Source organism: Eutrigla gurnardus, assembly GCF_963514095.1.
Source record: "Eutrigla gurnardus genome assembly, chromosome: 4".
Taxonomy (NCBI): Eukaryota; Metazoa; Chordata; class Actinopteri; order Perciformes; family Triglidae; genus Eutrigla; species Eutrigla gurnardus.
Genome location: NC_139918.1, coordinates 27,252,169 through 27,272,849, shown reverse-complemented (window position 1 = coordinate 27,272,849; position 20,681 = coordinate 27,252,169). Strand labels below are relative to the sequence as shown.

Genomic DNA, 20,681 nt, shown 5'->3' with positions numbered 1-20,681 from the left:
TTATTATTTCCCGAAAGCAACCATGAAATGTTAATAGGAGGCAGGATGTTTACTTTGAGAAGTCGGTTTAATGGTCTAACAGTGAACAGCAAATGTCTCTAAACTCCTGTTGAGTGGAGTTCTTGTGCTGGCTTGTCTCGTCTTATTCAGGCAAGGCAAGTCCGTGTGTGTGTGTGTGTGTGTGTGTGTGTGTGTGTGTGTGTGTGTGTGTGTGTGTGTGTGTGTGTGTGTGTGTGTGTGTGTGTGTGTGTGTGTGTGTGTGTGTGTGTGTGTGTGTGTGTGTGTGTGTGTGTGTGTGTGTGTGTGTGTGTGTGTGTGTGTGTGTGTGTGTGTGTGTGTGTGTGTGTGTGTGTGTGTGTGTGTGTGTGTGTGTCAGGCCTTTTACCAGATAAAGACAGTGGAGTACAGACAGAGGGAGCACATGATTCTGTCGTGCATCATAAAGAGCTTTATGACTTTCCTCATTAACCTTTCACATGCTGTGTGTGTGTGTGTGTGTGTTCTCATAATTCTGATGGCTGCTTATGTGAAATGGTCACAGACAGAATAATAGAATGAAATAATGAACATTTAGTCCATGAACGCTGCATGACCTCATTTAAGTGTAAACGTCTCAGTTGAAACAAAGTTCTCGTATTAGAGTCAATACGGTAATCGTGCTGCCGACACACCCAGACACTTAGACTGTATTGATTGTGTAGGTGGTGTTTGCCTTCACTCCTTTTGTACATGAACCTCCCTCCTATGAGGATCCCACATGCACAAGATCTTATTTGACCAGGATCACAGAAAAGGAAGGATTTAGTCCGCCGCGTTTAGAATTTAAATTCCCTCTCAGCGTTTAGTGGAGTGAGGACACTCTCTTCATGAAATCAGCACTCAAACGGGCAGCATGAAGTATGTGGATGTGGACCATGTATGATGCGGTACATAAAGCATGCGACTATAAAAGGAACATCCGTGACATACTCGGGATTACTTTTTAAAAATGTATTTACTGCGTGTTAAAGCAAAAATGTTGCATTTCCTCTTTTTAGTATCACAATTACATACTCATTTTTATTGTCTCCCATGCCTCCCATCATATCCACACACACATGCATACGCTCGTGACTGAGAGTGGAGTAATGCTGATCTGTGATGCCGGCTTCCTGCTGCAGTGCTACGCTGTGTTTTGTGAGGCCCAGGTCTAGTTTAGTCCTTCCTCGCCGTTCCCACGTCGCCCGTAACGAGGTGCTTCCCTCCCCGCTACCACCGCCATCCGTCTCTCTGCACGAGGCTCGAGGGGCGACGGCGAGCGATGGCAGCTCGGTTCTATTTATCTGTGGAAATGGCTCCCTTTGTGGCCATGTCCCGTTTCCTGTTTGGTCGATACGGTTCTGACAGACGGGATGCTTTGTTTCCGTCTCCTTACCTGTCTGCTGTGTGTGTGTGTGTGTGTGTGTGTGTGTGTGTGTGTGTGTGTGTGTGTGTGTGTGTGTGTGTGTGTGTGTGTGTGTGTGTGTGTGTGTGTGTGTGTGTGTGTGTGTGTGTGTGTGTGTGTGTGTGTGTGTGTGTGTGTGTGTGTGTGTGTGTGTGTGTGTGTGTGTGTCACTGATAGATATCGCTCAGCCCGGCCTGACTGGAGCGCTGTGTGTTCCAGATCTGGACTCTAAAGAGAGAAGCTTTTCATTTCCTGTCTTATCGGATATGTCTCCCAAGGACACACACACACACCACTGCAGAGACACTGCGCTGCCATCACATGCACTTTACCATCTGTTTTTTTTTTTAATCATTCTGAATGTTGAGATTTGCCTGTAAAGAGAGAATCCGTGGCAACTCCGTGATCCGCTGGTTGACCAGCCTCTAGCTGATTAAATAGCTCTGTTTTTCCTCCTCCATGCAGGGTTAAAGTTCCCATTTGTGCAGAGTTTGCATTTTTCGGTTGCTCAACAGACTTCCTCCCTGAACGCATTAGACTACATGTATAACATCCTGCATGGCTTTCGTTTTAGGACACCGCGTCCCCGTTCACAGCCTCCGAACGGTTCGCAGTTTGCTGCGAGAGGCATTGCGTGAACTCACCTTGAGCCTATCTCACGGCCACACATTCCTGAGTGAAGTCCAGCTGATTGTCCAAATCAGCAACCTTTGCACTAACTTCCAGTGTAACAAATGCACGCTCCTCTTATAGATCTTCTTTGGTCAGGCTGCTGGATCTCTGATAGAAGATTCAGTCTTCTATAAGCTGTCACTGTTCCCTCTCTGGGAGAGAGGGCTTGGCTTTGTGCTGATCTCTCTCTGTGTGTGTGTGTGTGTGGGAGGGAAAGATGGCCGGGTAGTTAGGACACTCAAGAACAAACATTACCGAAGGGGAAAACACTCTCCTGGTGGTGTTTTACTTTACAGTACGGTTAAATTTCAGCCCTGCTCACATCAAAAGAAGGAGCCTGTGGCGAGTTGGCATCTCCCCGATAAGGAAGGCCCTAATCAATGACGATGACCTTGTTCCGAGCCAATAGCCCCTCTTCAGTGCTTGGGGAAAAAAAACCTCGGGATATTTGTGTGCTGCTAACACAATCCATATATAGAGTGAGGAAAACAAACTGTGAAATCTCTCTGTTGGAGCGTTCTTTGGAAGTTATTTGCCAGAGAAATGAATAATAAACAATAGTTTAGTCATATTTAGCTGTTTTTAACTGTTTTATATTGTGTACATAATCTGCTATTATTGTATTTTGCATCTGCTACTGATGCTATTGTTATTTGCACTATCCCCTTTTGCTGCCGTAACCCTGTAAATGGCCCCACTGTGAAAATGTGAAGAGAATGTGTCTTATTGTCAGACCGTCCCGGTTCACCGGGGGTTAGAGAGCGTTAAACTCCTCTGATTCCTTCCTCATGCGCGGTCGCCACCTTCCACCGAGGATGCCGTTCACACAGAAATCCCCTTCGATCTGCAGTGACTCCGGGCCGAGGTTGATTGCCCTTCGTCAGGAAAGCACCGTCTGCTGACGACGCTCTCACAGGAAGCGCCTTAGGGAAAAAAAAAAACTCATCAGCAGCTTTGCACACATGCCTGAATTGAGTTTTGGTCCAGTTTCCATCCGGCGTTGAAGGTGTGGAGCTTTGAGAATGTGTCGATAACGACGGGCGACACCAGTGGAGGGTATCGGGTCGGTCAGCCAGCTGCTGATTAAAGGGGAAGGGGAGTTAGCCGCCAAGTTAGCAACAACCGCTGCTCGGGCGTGCTTAAGGTGGCATGACCCTTTAAGGTGGACCATCACTATTCTCCTATTGATTATGAGCCTCTTCTCCGAATTTCTTTTCAAACTCTGTTAGATTTGTATCAGGAGAAGACACAGTTGAATGTTCGAACAAACTAGACACTATCAGTGTCTAGTTTGTTCGTCAGAGTGAGGGACATCCGATGAAAATAAAACCGGTTCCTCAGATGGAAGTGCTTGTATTTGGTCTGAGAGTACAGTAGTCTGTATTGTTGCATCAAAAAAAAAAAACAGCGGTTAATCAGCAGAATACTATTTTCATAGCAAAACCAATCAGAGATGTGCGATGTGATCCACCCCGAGGCCCGGGAATCAGGCGAGGTGAACGACACCTCGCAGCTGAAGACTTGAGAATAAGAGAATGATCACACCGTAAACCATGAGTTGCAGCAAACAACCCCCCCCCCCCCCCCACCCCCCACCCCCCTTCACTATCTGCCTTCCTTATCGTCGGCAGATTGAGCGAGCCGGCGATTAGGCTGCGAAGTCATGGCAGCGAGCCACGTGGACCTCATGTGACCAGTGGAGAGAAGAGGTTGTGACATTACTCTGTGGGTACAGGGAGTGGCCGCTGCTGAGTGCATTTAGTGGTCAACCAATCTCTTTCACTTGTGAAACAATGGGCCTCCTTCACCCAGCCGTGGACTCGACAGAAGGCTGGTCCGAACCAGAGTGTGATTCATATTCTTGTTTTGCCGAAGTCAGCAAAACCGGGCCAGAAGCCTCTTTGTGGGGGGGATTATCACCGTTAGTAATTGGCTATTGGCTTCATCATAGATGATGTCATCAAATGCATTTTAAATGGGTCAATTTCTTCTCTCTTTTTTTATGGCTTGTATGTCCCACCTGCTTTTGTCTCCCCCGAGATTCTCAGTTCAGTGAGTTTCTTGTACGCGTCATCAGATTAGTTGGCGGTACATTTATGTCACTAGGACGCAGACGTGCAGAAGGGCATTGTGGGAATGCTGATGGAGTGGGTTGTGGAGGATTAGGGTCAACAGGGTAAGGAGCTCAGGAACTTCTTTCCTTTCCACAAACTCCTGGTCCTCCTTCTGCAGCTCTCCATCTACGGCGAGAGATCTTCAACAGGGGGTCCGGCACCCCTAGAGGGTCCGCAGAGTTACAGCAGGGGGGTCCCCAAAATGATTTGATCCTAAACTCTTATAGCTTTGTCCATAAATACACACTAACATTAATACAATATCTAATAAGCAAATATAAATGTTAATTGTTGTTTTAATGTGGAATTGTGATGGAATAGAATTACAATATGTTCCTTAAATATAGGAATCTGTCAAGAATGATTATTTGAATGGCTTAGTATCGTGTCCAAACGTCATTACAAAGCACTAAAGGCTGCACTACACAGTATTTTAATAAGCACCACAATTGTATACAATTTTTAATAGGGTGTCCCCTCCAATGGGTCACTATAAGACCTCTGATCTATGGAACAAGTGCCATCTTTTTCACATATTCACTCTCATTTTAATATCTGTATACGAGTGATATAATATTATATATATATATATATGAGTCATGTGCTTGTGCATGTGAGCACCACAGGATGTCCCTTTTTTCCCTTTCACAATGCATCGGCCTGTTTCAGCGCCTCTCATACATGAAACCGAAGAATTAAAATCTCATGCGATGCCGTATCCAGTGAACCGTCCCCCTTTTCTTCCCAGCGGCAGCGCGCGGGGACGGGGGTCTTGGAGGTTAGTTGGTTCAAGCTCAGCGGGGTCTTGCACCCATCGCCCCGGCTCTCAGCTCATTGGCTTTGTCATTCCAGCTGCGATAGTGTCTGCAGAACAGAGAGCATTATTCATGTCCTCAGAAGGGGGGCGAGTCCTAATTGAAATTCCGGTCTTTTTTTTTCCGCTGGAATGAAGCGGGGCCCGACGACACCCACCAGTGTTATGCCGGCCTCGTCACCTTGAAAGGCCCATCTGGAGATTGTTCGCTTTCTTGAAGCGGCAGAAAAGACCCCCGTTGGATAAAAAGCAAAAAATAGTGTAACAAAAAAAAAAAAGAAAAGAAAAGAATGGGGGGTGAATGAAGCAGAAATGTGCGAGCATAGCGGTGCTCCAGTTCTGATGTGAAGCCATCCTCGACACTGCAGTAACTAAAGGGCTGGACTGTCTGTGGTTCGCTGGCTGCCAGTGCGGTGTGCATGCTAATGGCCCGGCTGAATGAATCGGTGCCATTCTGATGGAGGGGAGAATCGAGCACAAGGAAGCTCTTTTTCTCTCGTCAGCTCGCTCTCACAGCAGCCTACTGTTGTGGTCTGACTGCTGTCTGGGAACAACAAACTGTACGCGCTGATTTACGGCCTTTCATTCGATGACACAGGCGTTTATCATGGCTTCCGCAGATCCAACGAAAACATTTTGTCTGGAACGGTTTGTCGATTTAATCAGGCGGTCATATCGTCTATAAAATGTGGAAAATAAAAACAGAAAAGCAACAGATCCTCAGAAGGATGAGCCGCATAAAATAAATACATTTAATCAGAATCGCTGGATTGAAGCGTTACATCCTGTGTGTTAACTGGGAGTGGCGTTGGCTCCGATGCTGGTTTTAGTGAAAACAAGTGTAAACTGGTTTATTAGGCGTTTCTCTGTGTTTATACGGCCGTAGTCATGATGAAGGATGTCCCGTCAGTGTTGCGTCAGAACAATGTGAACATCTCTTCCAGGATCCATGTCCTGACCCGTCCGCCTCACCTAGTCGGAGGCGGAGCTCTGATTCTGACCATGGATTGGTCCGTTTCTGTCAGCATGAGGAAGAAGAAGAAACTGATTGATTGACTGGTTGTGTTTACATAAATACCGGTTCTGGGTCGTGCCGGCTCATTGGAGAATCCATTACCATGTTTTTGTTAAAGGTCTGATTTTGCTAAATTGGACTTTTGCCATTAAAGCGTTCCTCGGCTGGTTGACTGACAGGTTGCTAGGAAACCTCTGTTGTGTAAACTGTAAGTCAGTGTAGCTTCATGAGCCGCGGCACAACTAACAATACAAGTCATGGTTTTATTTAGTGTATTATAGTTAAATATTGCAGTTTATGCATCCGTGGAGAAATGTGTGCGTTTCAGATCTCGTAGTATTTGTGCAGGAAATATTCACTTGTCATCGGCATAACTTTTGGTAATTTGCCGCCAATATTCCGCACAAAGGAGTCAGAGTTGGGAAGCTAACGTTAGTTCTGTCGGTTAGCTGTAAATAATCGATTATTATTTACATTTAGGGCATCTAGCAGATGTTTTTATCCAAAGGGAATTAAAATAAGTACATTTGTCGGAAGAAGAGTATATCGCTATCGGTACAGTAAGGAAAGTATTTCTTATTTAGAATATAAAACTATTAACTAATCTATATTAAGAACTGTTTGTATGCAATCTGTTTTAATTCAGAGGCTCATAGCTCTTGTAATAATATTATAATTAGGCTGAACTTACGAAAAGCTGGTGTCGTCTTTTTGGAAGTCTTGAAAATGTGTCTTTTTTCTGCTCCCCCTGCCAGGGATCGAGCTGTGCCTGCCAGGATGGCGTTTCTCCATGACCATGGTGGCTAACTTCGTGGTGCTGGGCGGTCAGCTGCTGATGCCCGGGGTGGCTTACCTCTGTAAAGACTGGCAGGTGCTCCAAGTCGTCATCATCTGCCCCCTCCTGCTGATGCTGTCCTACATCTGGTAAATGAAACTCTGTGGTTCTGTTGGGAGTTTAAAAGGAGTTTCACGTGAGACTGAAATATTGTGGTGTTGCGTTACTCGTGCTAGACGCGTCAGGGTTGGAGGAGGGGCTTAACTCAACCATGTTTCATCATGGCTACTTTGATGTTGTGGAAGCCCCAGATTGCCTGTGAATAGCAAGCAGCACATCGGCTGGTTTACTACAGCAGTGTGAATCCAAACGACAGATTTTTTTTGTTAATTACAGTAAATGGATAAAAAGGATGCTGAAATAACTACATAATATCGACAATTTGTAAAAAAAAACGTTGTTGTTTTCTGAATGGAGTTCAGATTGATCGGAGCTAGGCTACGCTAACACTGTAGCTGCTCCATAAACACTTAAAATAACGTCATGTAGGCGTAAATAAGGCAGCGAACTTGTTCTTTGTGCCAAAGACAGTCTCTGGTTTCTCCACATAGTCTGGTCTGGTCTCTGGACTAATTCTATCGTAGACCTCTATGAGACTTTTTGTTCTACATCAGTGATTTGGTGATGATGGAAGGAGAATCTCAACGCTGACAGGCTTTCCTCTTTGCATCGACTTTGTACATAATAGCGCTGCTTTTAATAGTGTAAAAAAAACCCCAGTGGATTCCCAGCTGAATTAATTGTAATATCTTTTAGTTAACTCATCGGCAGTGACCTATACACCGACTGAAGTCTCCTCTTTGCTAACTCTCAGCGGGTAAATACTCGTGTCTTCACATCACTGCTGATGCGTACAAAAGCCAGCAGAAGGAAATCCAAGAATACAGATTTTCTTTTTCATCACTGAGTATCAAAGACGTTGGCGTTCTTCAGTTCCTGTAGAGGAAGAGGAATAAAGGGGTTTTCCACTCAGAAAACAGTCAAAAGTACTCCGAAGCACTAATCTGATCAGAAATCAATGCCGGCGAATTATGATGCGCTTCAATCCGAGTCAGACACGGAGAGCACAACGGGGAGGGTTTCCATGACGATGCCAGGGTGGTCACCCTCGAGGTGGCCAAGCAGCCGACGCTGTCCTAGACACATCTACACAGAGCTGCCCCCACACACACACACACACACACACACACACACACACACACACACACACACACACACACACACACACACACACACACACACCCACACACAGTGCAGAGTTGCACAAGCGCATCAACCAGCTTGATGTCTGGCTCGTCCCCAAGAGGATTCTGGGAAAGTACGCAACTGTGTTGACTTCCATTTGCAAATTGGCCGACAAAGCGGCTGACTGTGTAAATATACAAATCCAGCTGATTTTTGCCTTTTGAAGAGTTCGAGCGTCGCAGGTGATCTAAGTTTGCTGATTTCAGGCGAAGAAAACGACAAAGATCATTAATCCTCGTCTCATCAGACGCCGCGTCGTTGTTTTTTCCGCTGACTGTCTTTTAAATCAACAGACATCTGCAGGAATGTGTTCACGGCCGCATAGCTCGACTCGACGGGCAGATAACACATATAGGAGCCGGGGAACAATGGCTGGAAGCCATGAGTTTATTTGTTGTTCCCACTGAAGAAGACATCTGGTCCCGAGTGAGGTTGAGGCCCCGACACCTGGATTTCCTGCTCGGGACACGATTTCTAATCTTTAGTTTACCAAAATGAAAAATGTCACATCGGGGGGATTTAATCCATCGAACCCAGATTTCCATCACGATTTTAAAAGCAGGTTTCACTTCTTTTATTTTTTTGAAGGTCTTATTAACGAGGACATCCCCCGCCTTGTTTTTCCACAGGATCTTCCCTGAGTCACTGCGTTGGCTGCTCGCCACGCAGCAGTACTGCCGCTCCAAGTGGATCATGGGACACATAGCGTCGAAAAACCGAGTGAACATGGAGCTCGACGCCGACAACATCCTCACAGGTAACAGATGCTTGATTATTGTTTTTAATTATAAGTTTGTCAGCCCCCCCCCCTCCCCCCCCCGCCTCTCTTCTAACAAGCTCTGCTAGCATCTCCAGTCGAGCCGTTCCTCCTTAACGAGACAAATTGACACGGTTACCGCGTGTCCCGTCTGGTTGCCATGGCAACAGGCGACTCCGGAGGTGGAAGCCAGAGTTAAACATCATATTAAGACACTCCAGAACGCTTTTATCCGTTTCATTAAATCGGATACCGGTCGTGAACTCTGACCCCCCACTGTGAACTGTGCTTTTGTTGCTTTTAAATATCATATCGGGTTGCATTCGGATTGAACTTTAATGACACTATACTTCATTTCTGTCCCGCTGTAGAAAAAAAAAAAACCCGAACACAACAGATCAGTGCTGCTGCTGGAAAAAGGCTCAAAGAGAAACCACTCAGTGTGAACTTGACTTTAAAAATAAATAACAAATAAAGTACTCTTGTTATGGAAGTGTCCCCAATAATCCTCCTCACTAAATCACTAAATACAATATGAACTAAGTGCTGCAGTCGAGCCTTTCCAAGTGTTCATGATGATGTCATCCATCCAGATCTCAGATGGGATAGTCTTACTTGTTTGGGGGGGGGGGGATCACTGGAAAGCCCCAGATGACCTTGAGGCGTTGGCGTGGAATGCTGCCGCATGCTTGAGTCGACGCAGAGGGGGCGTGTTTCCGTGGCAACCCCACCGGGTTGTGATAGGAAAAACATCCACTGTTTTGCTGCACACCTGCAGGCTAAAAGGGGGAGGAGGGGGGGTGTCGCCGTCTCAGGAAGCGTTCCTGTTCCGCTGTGATCGTCGGAGCTGTCTGACGAAGCAGCAGCCTGGGGGGGGGAAGGTGGGGGGGCAGCCGCGTGGGATGCATGCTCATTAAAAATACATGTGGAATTTTCTGTGGTTTGCAGTGAATCAGGGGAGCCCTTGTTTGACTCTTCAGAGAACACAGACTGCTGTCGAACTTTCCTTTTGACCCCAAAACTCAATTTTACACCATGATATAAATATAGATTATGTAACACTGGGCTGATGTGACCTGCTATGATGAATGCATACGCCGACTGATATATTAGTATTTCTGCGTCTGGAGGTATTTTGGAGCCTCACCTTTTATTGTGTGTTATTTAAATACTGTTTTTGATATGTATAATGTTTATGCTGCCTTCATTCTATGCATCATATTTGATCAAATTGCTAATTTTCATAGTCACACTACATGAATTATACAAACTATATAGGGGAGTCTATGCTCACAAATAATGATTATGTAGTGAAGCTACAATATGGGAATAATCGAGGCCCAGAGAGGATCTCATAACTTAAAATAACTTGAATGGTCAAATATTGATTGTGGAGATGAACGTGTTTGCAGAACTGCAGCGAGCTCTGCAGAAGAAGCCCAAGAAGACGTGCATCGTGAAAATGGTGGGGACGAGGAACCTGTGGAAGAACATCGTGGTGCTCTGCGTGAACTCGTGAGTGTTTACAAACCGCTGGATTGAGAATGGCATGTGTGCACTTGTATGTCAGCGTGGGGGCGGGGCAGTGCCAGTCAGACGCGCCATTTTGGCACTACCGAGGCTCGATGGCGCATCGATCAGGAGCCCTTCGGTGCTTTTCACTCCTCCGTAGTCACTCCCCCCCCCCCCCGTTTTCATCTCTGGATGTCTGCTCTCCATCTGAGACCTCGTCTCTACCGGGATGCAGCTCCGCCTCGGTGGATCCCTAACCCCCAAAGTCAGCATCCATTTTTTATGAGGTGTGTCCTTATGAAACCGGAGACGGGAGGGAGGGAGAGGGAGGGAGGGAGAGTTACAATAGGAGAGAGTCAGTAAGTCGGTGTTTACATGGGTTCTTTTTAGATGCGTTGAGATGAGAGAAAATGTGATAAACCTCTTCCTGTTCCGTCTCCTCCCACCTCCTTCATCTTTCAGATTTACTTGGATCTACTTTCTCTGTATTAAAGAAATGTATTAAGAAAGACAAATTACACAATATGCATATGAAATCTAACTAAGTGTTTTTTGTTGTTAGGATTAAGGGTGTAGGTGAAGGTGTAGGTGAAGGTGTAGGTTAATGGAAATGGACAATAAAATAAGAATGATATTCTTCTTTCTGCTTCTTTCCCATCATGAAATGCATTCATTTGACATATGTGATCTGGACGTGTGTGCCAACTTCATCTTTCAGATTTGCCTGGATCTACTTTCTCTGTATCTTCCCCCCCCCCTCTAACTTGCTTTCTGGTTTCCCCCCCGCAGGCTGACCGGCTACGGGATCCACCACTGCTTCGCCCGCAGCATGATGGACCCCGAAGCCCAGGAGACCACCATGTTCCACAACTTCTACGCGGATTATTACACCATGGCGGGCATCGCGGTGGCGTCCTGCATGGCGCTGTGCCCGGCGGTGGGCCTGATGGGCCGGAGGGGCGGCCTCCTCATGTTCATGATCATCACGGCGCTGGCGTCGCTGCTGCAGCTGGGCCTGCTCAACCGTGAGTACGCCGTCACGTTTAGCACGATATGATGAGTCATATTCAAGTAATTCTACATTATATTAGCCTTAAAGAAGAATTACATGATAAGACTGGTATTATATGTTTGTTATTGCCAATAAATCCCATGAATACAAACACATTGTTCTGTCAGCCAATACTCTTCCTGTTTATGTAATCTTTTTAAATGCATGAAAGGATGTGCTTTTATCTTGGGGAAGAACAGAAACGATGAAATAAAAAGCATCAAAATGAAAAGCGACAGTCGGACAGGAAGCTCCCATCAACGCTGAGATAATTATGATCATATGATCACATCTTACAGGCCAAATGACTCCAATCTAATTTAAAAAGTGATAGAATAAATGATTGCAAATGTGTTTCACTTATGGGTATAACTCAATAAATATATGTCATACGGATTAAATGTAACGATGTTTGTTATAACATTCATTTTAATCGTGCCGAGCTGGGTTTAGCCTCTGATTGTTTCTAATGGAGTAGTCAACATGATAACGTTGTGTTTTTTTTAGTCAATGTGTGCCAGAAAAAGTGCCCCAGGTGATGAAAACATGCACACACAAGCCAGTTTATCAGTTACAAACGAGCGGGCCGTAATGTTTAACCCGAGTCAACACACGGAGGTCGAGCTCTCGGCCCTTTGAAGCCGCTGACCGGCTCCTTCTTCTGCGTGTTTTCAATGTCTGACTCTCATTTTGTGATTTGCTTTTCTCTCCCGTTGTCCTCTAGTGCTGGGGAAGTACAGCGGCCATCTGAACATCGGTAGGATCCTCTCCTCATTTGTATTCTCCCAGCCCGCTCACATTCCTCGCCAAGTGTGAATTGAATTGTCTCGCATTCATCGCTGCATTATCTTGATGAGGTTTTAGAAGTGTGTGTGTTTGTGTGTGTGTGTGTGTGTGTGCCCTGCAGGGACACACAATGAAGTCCTTGATGTAATTATGGCGAGCTTTTCACTTATTTATCCCCCCTTTTGTGGAGGAGGCTCTTTGTTACGGAGCCGTGAATCTCACCACCAGCTCTCCATCACGGTTTTCTCTTCTGTTCATCAGGCTCGTTATTCTGCCCTCACTAATCCCCCTGTGGGGAGCGAGAGCTGATCACAGAGCAGCCTCCTCTCATCCTCTTTATGCCATCTTTAACATGTCTTATTCATGGGATAAGACACTGTATTCTCGCCGTCTAGCGGGGCTCTTTGTATGCAAACCGGTTCCTCAGCAACTCCAAATACATATCAGTGTTGGGAAGCTGTTGTAGGCAATTCTTCTCTCTCATTGTATGACATATGTATGTATTTATGTATGTATGTATACACACATAATTCAACCACTACTGAAAACTTGAAATTTAAATACCACTAGATTGAAAGCAGTGGGAAAATTGCCCTTAAAATCCATTTTTGCTTTGAGTTCTTTCAAGTTGCAACGTCAGAAACTGTTAAATTGATGTTAAAAAAGTGAAGTTTAAAAAAAAAAAAGGTCATTAGAATAAATAATAATACATATGTTTTATAATATATATTTCCAGGTGCACAAACGTGCTTTACAAAAGCAATTAAATCAAAACGAATGAGAACAAAACAAGTTTAAAGGTTAAAAGCAAGATTTATTACAGCGGATTCATTCAGACGACAGAAGTAAAGCTTTCAACTTCAATCAGAGCGCTCTGCTATCAGGTCACATGATCTCAGTCACATGATCCGAGAAGGAAGTTCAGACTACCGTTTGTGAAACTGGAACTAACTTTGTTTTTTATTATTCAAGTGGTGCAATTTCACAAACAAACAGATAGTATTACATATTTTAAATGATATACATTTAGCGGTGTTTTAATTTTAACATTAATTATTCAGTTGTGGTAACGTTTTACAATTAGGAACAGCTTTCTTTCCCTCCATACATTCTTAATTCTCACCATTTGAAATAATGCTGAATTTCTACACACAATGATTTAGTTTAATATTTAAAGAAAAGACTGTGTGAAATATAAAACCCCCTCATTTCTCGTGAATAAACGTTTGTGTCTCCGTCTGCAGACAGCTACAGCACGCTGAACAAGAACTTCTCCATCGCCTTCTCCATCATCGGCATGTTCTCCTCCCACGCAGTCAGCAACCTGAGCATCTTCTTCTGCGCTGAGATCACCCCCACCGTGATCAGGTGGGTCCAAGTGCACCTACAGTGACACCCTGGTGGAGTTTCTAATGCAGAGGATACGGAGATGTCCCCGTGTGTGGATTAGCCGCTCCACCTCCAAGGCTGTGAAATCATCAACTCGCTTCGGTGTCAAACGTAATCCACATCTTGCACAAATTAGCCATCCCCTTTGAGAATACATGACACTGGATGTTTCCTATCTCTGGGTTATGTAAGGGGAGCGTTTGGATGAACGTGCTGCACGGGCGCCCTCTGCTGGTGAGTTTGGGTCATGGCGGGAGGTATGAGGTCTGGCGGTGCTGCAGCACTCTGCAGAAGAATGGAGGGAGAGGAAGGAGATCCTCCCCTTTTTATAGGAATGAACTTCATGTGGAACATGATTGAGTGTAATTATAGTGAACCACTTTTTTATGAGGTCATAAATCCTTCCACATGGTAAGATGTTTCTGTTTCCTCACAGGGGCGGGGGGCTGGGACTCGTCCTCGCCAGTGCCGGCTTCGGCATGCTGACGGCGCCCATCATGGAGCTCCACAACCAGAAGGGCTACTTCCTCCATCACATCATCTTCGCCTGCTGCACCCTCATCTGCATCATCTGCATCCTGCTGCTGCCCGAGACGCGCTTCCAGCCCCTCCCCGAGACGCTCGCCGACGGCGAGAGCTACACCCGCCAGCCCCTGCTGCCCCCGAGGAAACCCGGCGAGCAGCGCCTCCTGCTGGCCCAGTCGGAGAGCAGCCGGGACTACACGCGGGTGCACGACACGCCGCTGCACGAGGCGGCCGCCACCGCCGTCTCCACCATGGACTCCACCGCGTCCTCGGCCGTGGATCTGACCGCGGCGTCGGTCGCCAACACGGCGGCGGTGAAGCCCGAGCCCAAAGACCCCAACGGCCACTCAGTCTCATCGTTATCCACGACCCCGGATAAAGGTGGGGTCACGCAAGTCAGCAAAGAGCACCTGCTGTCTTCCACCCCGTTACACAAACCCCCGTGCATCACAGACCCGCTGCTGTCGGACGGCGAGGACGCCACGGCGATCCCCCTGCATCCTGTCGACCCCCTGACGGATCCCGCCGCTCCCAAAACCAACGACGTTGCTCCAACAAAAGAGTCCGCCTCCGCCCCTTCCCCGTCACTAGACCGCTCCTCTCCTCCCGCCCCTCAAACCGTACCCGCCTCCTTACTGATCTGCACCACGCCCATCCTGGAGCCCCCGCCCACCTCCATGTTGGAGTCCCCCGACCCGGCTGAACCTGAGCTGGACGCCATCGAGCCGGAAGTGGACCCGCCTTTATTAGAGGTCTCTCACCTCACATACTCCCCGACTCCATCTATGCAGGAGAGCCCCCCTCCGTCCCCTCCCCCCTCCCCCGCTCCCATCACGGATCCCACTGAGCCTCCACCCTCCTCCGCCTCCCCCATCCACCTGGAAATAGTAGATGAATTATCATCTAGAGACTCCCCCATACCTCCCATCACGGACCCCCAACCGCCCCAGTTAGACCCACGACCCCCGACTCCCCCGAGCCCAGTCACCGTCTCCCCCTCAGCCACTCCACCTCCACCCCTTGACCCTGCACCCTTGGCGGCCCCTTCCTCTCCACCCGCGGCACCAACTCCCACCATCCTCCCCGTCACAGACATTGTGCACAACGCCGCCGCCGCTCCAGAACCTACCGCGCTGCCCATCCCGCCCTCGCAGGACTCCCTCGTCTCCCTCGCCGTAGATTCACCGCCGACCCCCATCCTGGAGTCGGACTCTCCAGAGGCGGCGTCCTCCTCCATCGTGGAGTGCACCGTCTCCTCCCCCATAGACTCTGGCGTCCTCTCCATGAGGGAAAGCGCCGGCACAGAAAACGACACTGTGAACGACGAGACGTCGTTATGATCCAGCGTTGCAGACGCATCAATAACCGAGGATGTGAGGGGGGGGGAGGGGGGCACAAACTGTCCTGCTCAGACTTCAGGTACTAACTGAAGATTGTCCCCACCTGGAGATGAGTAGGTGTCCGAGGACGCTGTATGTTTCTCAACCCCCTCCTCCTTCCTGCATTTAGCCAATAAATGAGACCATGTAAGCGAGAGAGTGCCAGAGGCTGGTTCGTGACAATGTGACAGTATCTCCTCCTTTTTTTTGAATGTCACTGGAAATCACCAGCCTTTAAACTTCTTTGATGTAAATGAATGAGGGAAAAATCACTGTCTGTCATTTTAAAAGATTCCCACAATCACTGAGAGGAACCGGTGAGAACCGCAAACGATGCTAAAAACAACCAAACAAAACATAAAAAAAATTAAAAATCACTGGTACTTTTGCTCAAATGTAAACGTCCGTCGAACATGTTTGTATAAAAAAATATCGCCTTACCTGTATGGACAAAAAAAAACTTGAATGTTACGTGTTTTTTTGCCGTTAAGGAGGTAAAGGATTCCAAATTGGAGTGATTTTTTTTTTTTTTTAACCACGACGCCAAAAATAAATAAATACTCTGACCAAAAGTAAATGTAGACGTAGTGCCAAAAATGAATTAGTATAAATCCAGTATTTGCCTGTTTTGGGTGCCGCCCCCTGCCATAGACTGCATGTGGATCAAAGTGAACCACATGAACCAATTTTTCGTTCTGAAAATCTATTAAATTATCAAATTAATAAGAGACTTGAAGCTGCATCACTATTTGATAAATGAGATCTGAGAGACTGAGAAACAGCGAATGTGTTCGAGAAAATATTAGACCCAAATTTTGTCGGTCTGAAGAAACTTTTATTTTTCCAATCGTTTCAGTCAAATGAACTTTATGGGATGCAAAATGCTTTTATTTGTAAATGTGGTATTGTACGTAAATGCATAATCAGTTGTTGAGCTTGATTCAGTCTTTTTTTGTTTTAATTCAAAGTATTATTTTGAATAATATCCCATGGCCTGCCCTTATTGTACAAAGCTCTACTGCATTTTTTACAGTATTTGAGGCCCTCAGTGTGGTGCCGCCTTATTTCTTTTTTTGCAGTTGGGACAAAAGCATGAAAATAATTGTGAACGCGTCAGCAAAAATAAACCTGAAAAAGCAAAAACCTTAAAAAGACACAAAAGCTGTTTTTGAAATGAAAATCAATGGATGTGAAGCGTCGCCGACTTCAAGCGTCACGTTCTGGCGTTTGCGTCGTTTATGTACGTCGATGTTGTTCATATCACTGAAGTTTACCTTAAAATGCATTTCCATTCAATGCAATTCAAAATAGACAGATTATCATTTCCGTAATCTAAAAATTGACAAACTTTCCTGCAGACCCCGAGTCCACCTGTGGGTGGTGCTATACTTGACTCGTGTGTAACTTGTTGCTACACACTTGGGAGGTTGAAATATTTGTCGGAGTAATATGCGTGACCACGGATCGACCACTGTTTACATCAACGATAATAATGATAAATGATAATAATTACACTTTACTGTAAAAAAAATAAAAACAACGTGAGAGCCAACTGAATGATGATGTCATTTTAAATGTGATAAAACGGTGATCATTCAGGACTCGTTATTTACACCATCTTGTGGTACATTGATGAACCAACATCCTCTTTTGCTTTCATCTAATTCCAATTTTTTTGTGCCTCAAGTGCAGCTCGAATCAACGTATTAAAGCTTTTTTCATTTCGATCTTGATTCATTGATCTTTTCATGGATCATCAAGTCAACAAACTTCCATTTAGTGAAAGATTCATATCCACATTTTAAACATCTAACATGCCATGCTGCTAAGCCTCAAAGCACAATGCCCTGCGTCATGTGATGTCCAATTAGGTGGAGCTTGGTGTCTTGACAGTAAAAAAAAAAACAACAACAAAAAAACAACAAAAAAGCAAAAAAAAAAAAAAGGGAAAATGGAGTGGGATTTTGATTACATAAATTATAAGCATTAATTTATTTTGCAATAGACCCACATGTAATCGACTCTGTGGAAGAGGGTGTTGACGCTGGATTTAATAAGGAATTCTTGGCAGTAAATAGCGAGTTTGACTGCAGCATTACCCTCGTTGTCCGTCTCCGTGTGCAGAAATGAAAACTGTGTAATTGCCAAAAAAAACAAACATCTGTGCAAACAGCAGTGACACAGCACAAATCAACCGGTGTCTTCTCTCAAGATCTGTTGCTTCCATGTTCACGACTCCCAACGCAGCTATAACACGGTGCTGAGGGGGAGGAGCTTATTGGGAGTCCAATTCAAGTTTAAAAAAAAATCCAAAGCCATGCACCAGCGATAGGGTGGACCAGGAGACGGTGATTTGAAAAGCAAAAAAGACAAAAAAAAGAATGGGTTATGCCTTTGTAAATAGTAAATGTGTGGAAACGATGAAGGATCATAGATCATAACGCGGACTGATGAATAGTTAGATGAAACTCTCAGAGACATGAAGTCCCCAGTGTACACATTTCAGGTTTCGCTTCTCTCAACCGTGCGACTCAGAATCTCCACATGGGAGATTTGAATGAATGTAAAAAAAATAAATAAAAAATACACTTAAAAACATGGATAGTATGGATTGTACATTTATAATTTCTGATTGTTTGGTTTCATTTTTTTTGTTTTTGTTTTAACAGACATAAATGCACTTGTATATAAGCCATACCTGTTGTTAAAATAAACCACTATTTATTGATCAACTATGGATATCTGTGAGTGCTTTGATTTCTTGGATTTTATGAAAAGTAGATCCGAGACAAAACAGTTGAATATATTTTAAAAAAAAGAGGATGTTACTTTTAAGGAACAAAAACTCAACCACCACCAGAAAAAAATGAAAAGATCATCAAAAGATTAATAAGAGAACTTTTTCTTCTTGAGATTCAATATATATGTTAGCAAACGTAATGTTGCTGATATATTCGTAGAGAGCGTGATTGTGAACACTTTAGTTTCGCCTTTAGAAAATGGGATTGTTGACTTACTATTGTTGTTAATTATTTTTCACATCCTATTTGAAACTTGCACAGTCAGGTTTTTTAGAAATGATTTATTGTGTCTGTAAGTTAGTCGGAACATCTAACCCGTGATTCATACAGACGTCAGAGAGGCTGGAGGAAAACAACAGGAAGAAACTGAGTTTAGGTCAAGCATGAGGTCAGTCGGAGGCTGAACAGCCACACAAACAAACGAATGGTTGACGTGTCCACTGTACAAGACTTTGACAGACTATAATGACTTTTTTAAGACTTTGACTTTTTCTAAAATGACAATTCTATGACTTGTTGACACATGTTTTTGATGCACTTTTTTGTCACTTTTTGTGATGTATCAGACTTTTTTCAATACACTCTCCACTACACTACCGTGCAGCCTTACTATACTATTTTTTTCGACATACTAAACATGACTTTTTTCATTACTTTTTTTGACATACTATATATGACATTTTTCGGAATTTTTTAACCATACATGAAAAAAGTAATTATATAGTATGTCGGAAAAAGTTACGAAAAAAGTCATAGTATGGTATGTCAAAAAAGTCATGAAAAAAAGTTATAATATGGTATGTCGAAAAAAGTCTTGAAAAAGTTATAGTATGGTATGTCGGAAAAAGTCATAATATAGTATGTTGAAAAAAGTCATGGAAAAAGTCATAGTATGGTATGTTGAAAAAATTCACAGAAAAAGTCAGAAAATAGTATATTGAAAAAAAAGTCGTAGTATAGTATGTTGAAAAAAGTCACGAAAAAATTCATAGTATAGTATGTTGAAAAAAAGTAAAAAAAAAAAAAAGTCAGTTTCGTATGTTAAAAAAAGTCACAAAAAAGTCAGAATGGTATGTTGAAAGTCACGAAAAAGTCATAGTAAAGTATGTTGAAAAAAAGTCACGAAAAAAGTCATAGTATAGCGTGTCGGAAAAAGTCACACAAAACATGTAATAGTATGGTATGTTGAAAAAAGTCACGAAAAAAGTCAGAATGGTATGTCGAAAAAGTGACGAAAAAAGTCATAGTAAAATATGTCGGAAAAAAGTCACAAAAAGTCATGTAACGTCGAAAAAAGTCACGGAAAAAGTCATAGTATGGTATGTCGAAAAAATCATGGAAAAGGTCATAATATAGTATGTCGAAAAAAGTCATGATATAGTATGTCGGAAAAAGTCACGGAAAAAGTAATATTATGGTGTGTTGAAAAAAGTCACGGAAAAAGTAATATTATGGTGTGTTGAAAAAAGTCACGGAAAAAGTCACGGAAAAAGTAATATTATGGTGTGTTGAAAAAAGTCACGGAAAAAGTAATATTATGGTGTGTTGAAAAAAGTAATGGAAAAAGTCAGAATGGTATGTTGAAAAAAGTAATGGAAAAAGTCAGAATGGTATGTTGAAAAAAGTCATGGAAAAAGTCATAGTATGGTATGTTGAAAAAATTCACAGAAAAAGTCATATGACGAAAAAGTCATAAAATAGTATATTGAAAAAAAGTTGTAGTATAGTATGTTGAAAAAAGTCATGGAAAAATTCATAGTATAGTATGTTGAAAAAAAGTAAAAAAAAAAAAAAGTCATAGTTTCGTATGTTGAAAAAAGTCACAAAAAAGTCATAGAATGGTATGTTGAAAGTCACGAAAAAGTCATAGTAAAGTATGTCGAAAAAAAAGTAACGAAAAAAGTCATAGTATAGCGTGTCGGAAAAAGTCACACAAAACATGTAATAGTATGGTATGTTGAAAAGAGTCACGAAAAAAATCAGAATGGTATGTCGAAAAAGTTATGAAAAAAGTCATAGTAAAATATGTCGAAAAAAGTCACGAAAAAGTCATGTAACGTCGAAAAAAGTCACGGAAAAAGTCATAGTATGGTATGTCGGAAAAAGTCACGGAAAAAGTAATAATATGGTGTGTCGAAAAAAGTAATGGAAAAAGTCAGAATGGTATGTTGAAAAAAGTCATGGAAAAAGTCACAAAAAAATCAGAATATAGTATGTCGAAAAACATTGTTTAAAGTCATTGGATCATATTCCCATACTACATGGATTGTGAGTAGAAGATAGATTACCTAGACAGAAGCCATGCTGGCATGTCAAATCATACTAGGACTTGAACTCTCAACCTTCTGGTTACAAGGCAACAG

The 20,681-nt window shown here is 43.8% G+C and overlaps 2 protein-coding genes across 2 annotated transcripts in view; one reads left to right on the top strand and one right to left on the bottom strand.

Moving 5' to 3' along the window:
- Positions 1-18,249, top strand: part of LOC311011818 (solute carrier family 22 member 23-like) — a 31,352-nt gene extending 13,103 nt beyond the window's left edge. Inside the window, exons 4-10 of the mRNA XM_084006959.1 lie at positions 6,794-6,962; positions 8,748-8,875; positions 10,288-10,390; positions 11,177-11,412; positions 12,163-12,195; positions 13,469-13,592; positions 14,050-18,249. Coding sequence (XP_083863085.1) covers positions 6,794-6,962; positions 8,748-8,875; positions 10,288-10,390; positions 11,177-11,412; positions 12,163-12,195; positions 13,469-13,592; positions 14,050-15,478 — 2,222 coding nt within the window. The 3' untranslated portion in view covers positions 15,479-18,249. The remainder of the gene's footprint in view (positions 1-6,793; positions 6,963-8,747; positions 8,876-10,287; positions 10,391-11,176; positions 11,413-12,162; positions 12,196-13,468; positions 13,593-14,049) is intronic.
- Positions 1-20,681, bottom strand: part of LOC311011815 (desmoplakin-A-like) — a 190,217-nt gene that overhangs the window by 36,479 nt on the left and 133,057 nt on the right. The gene's annotated exons all lie outside the window — the stretch shown is intronic.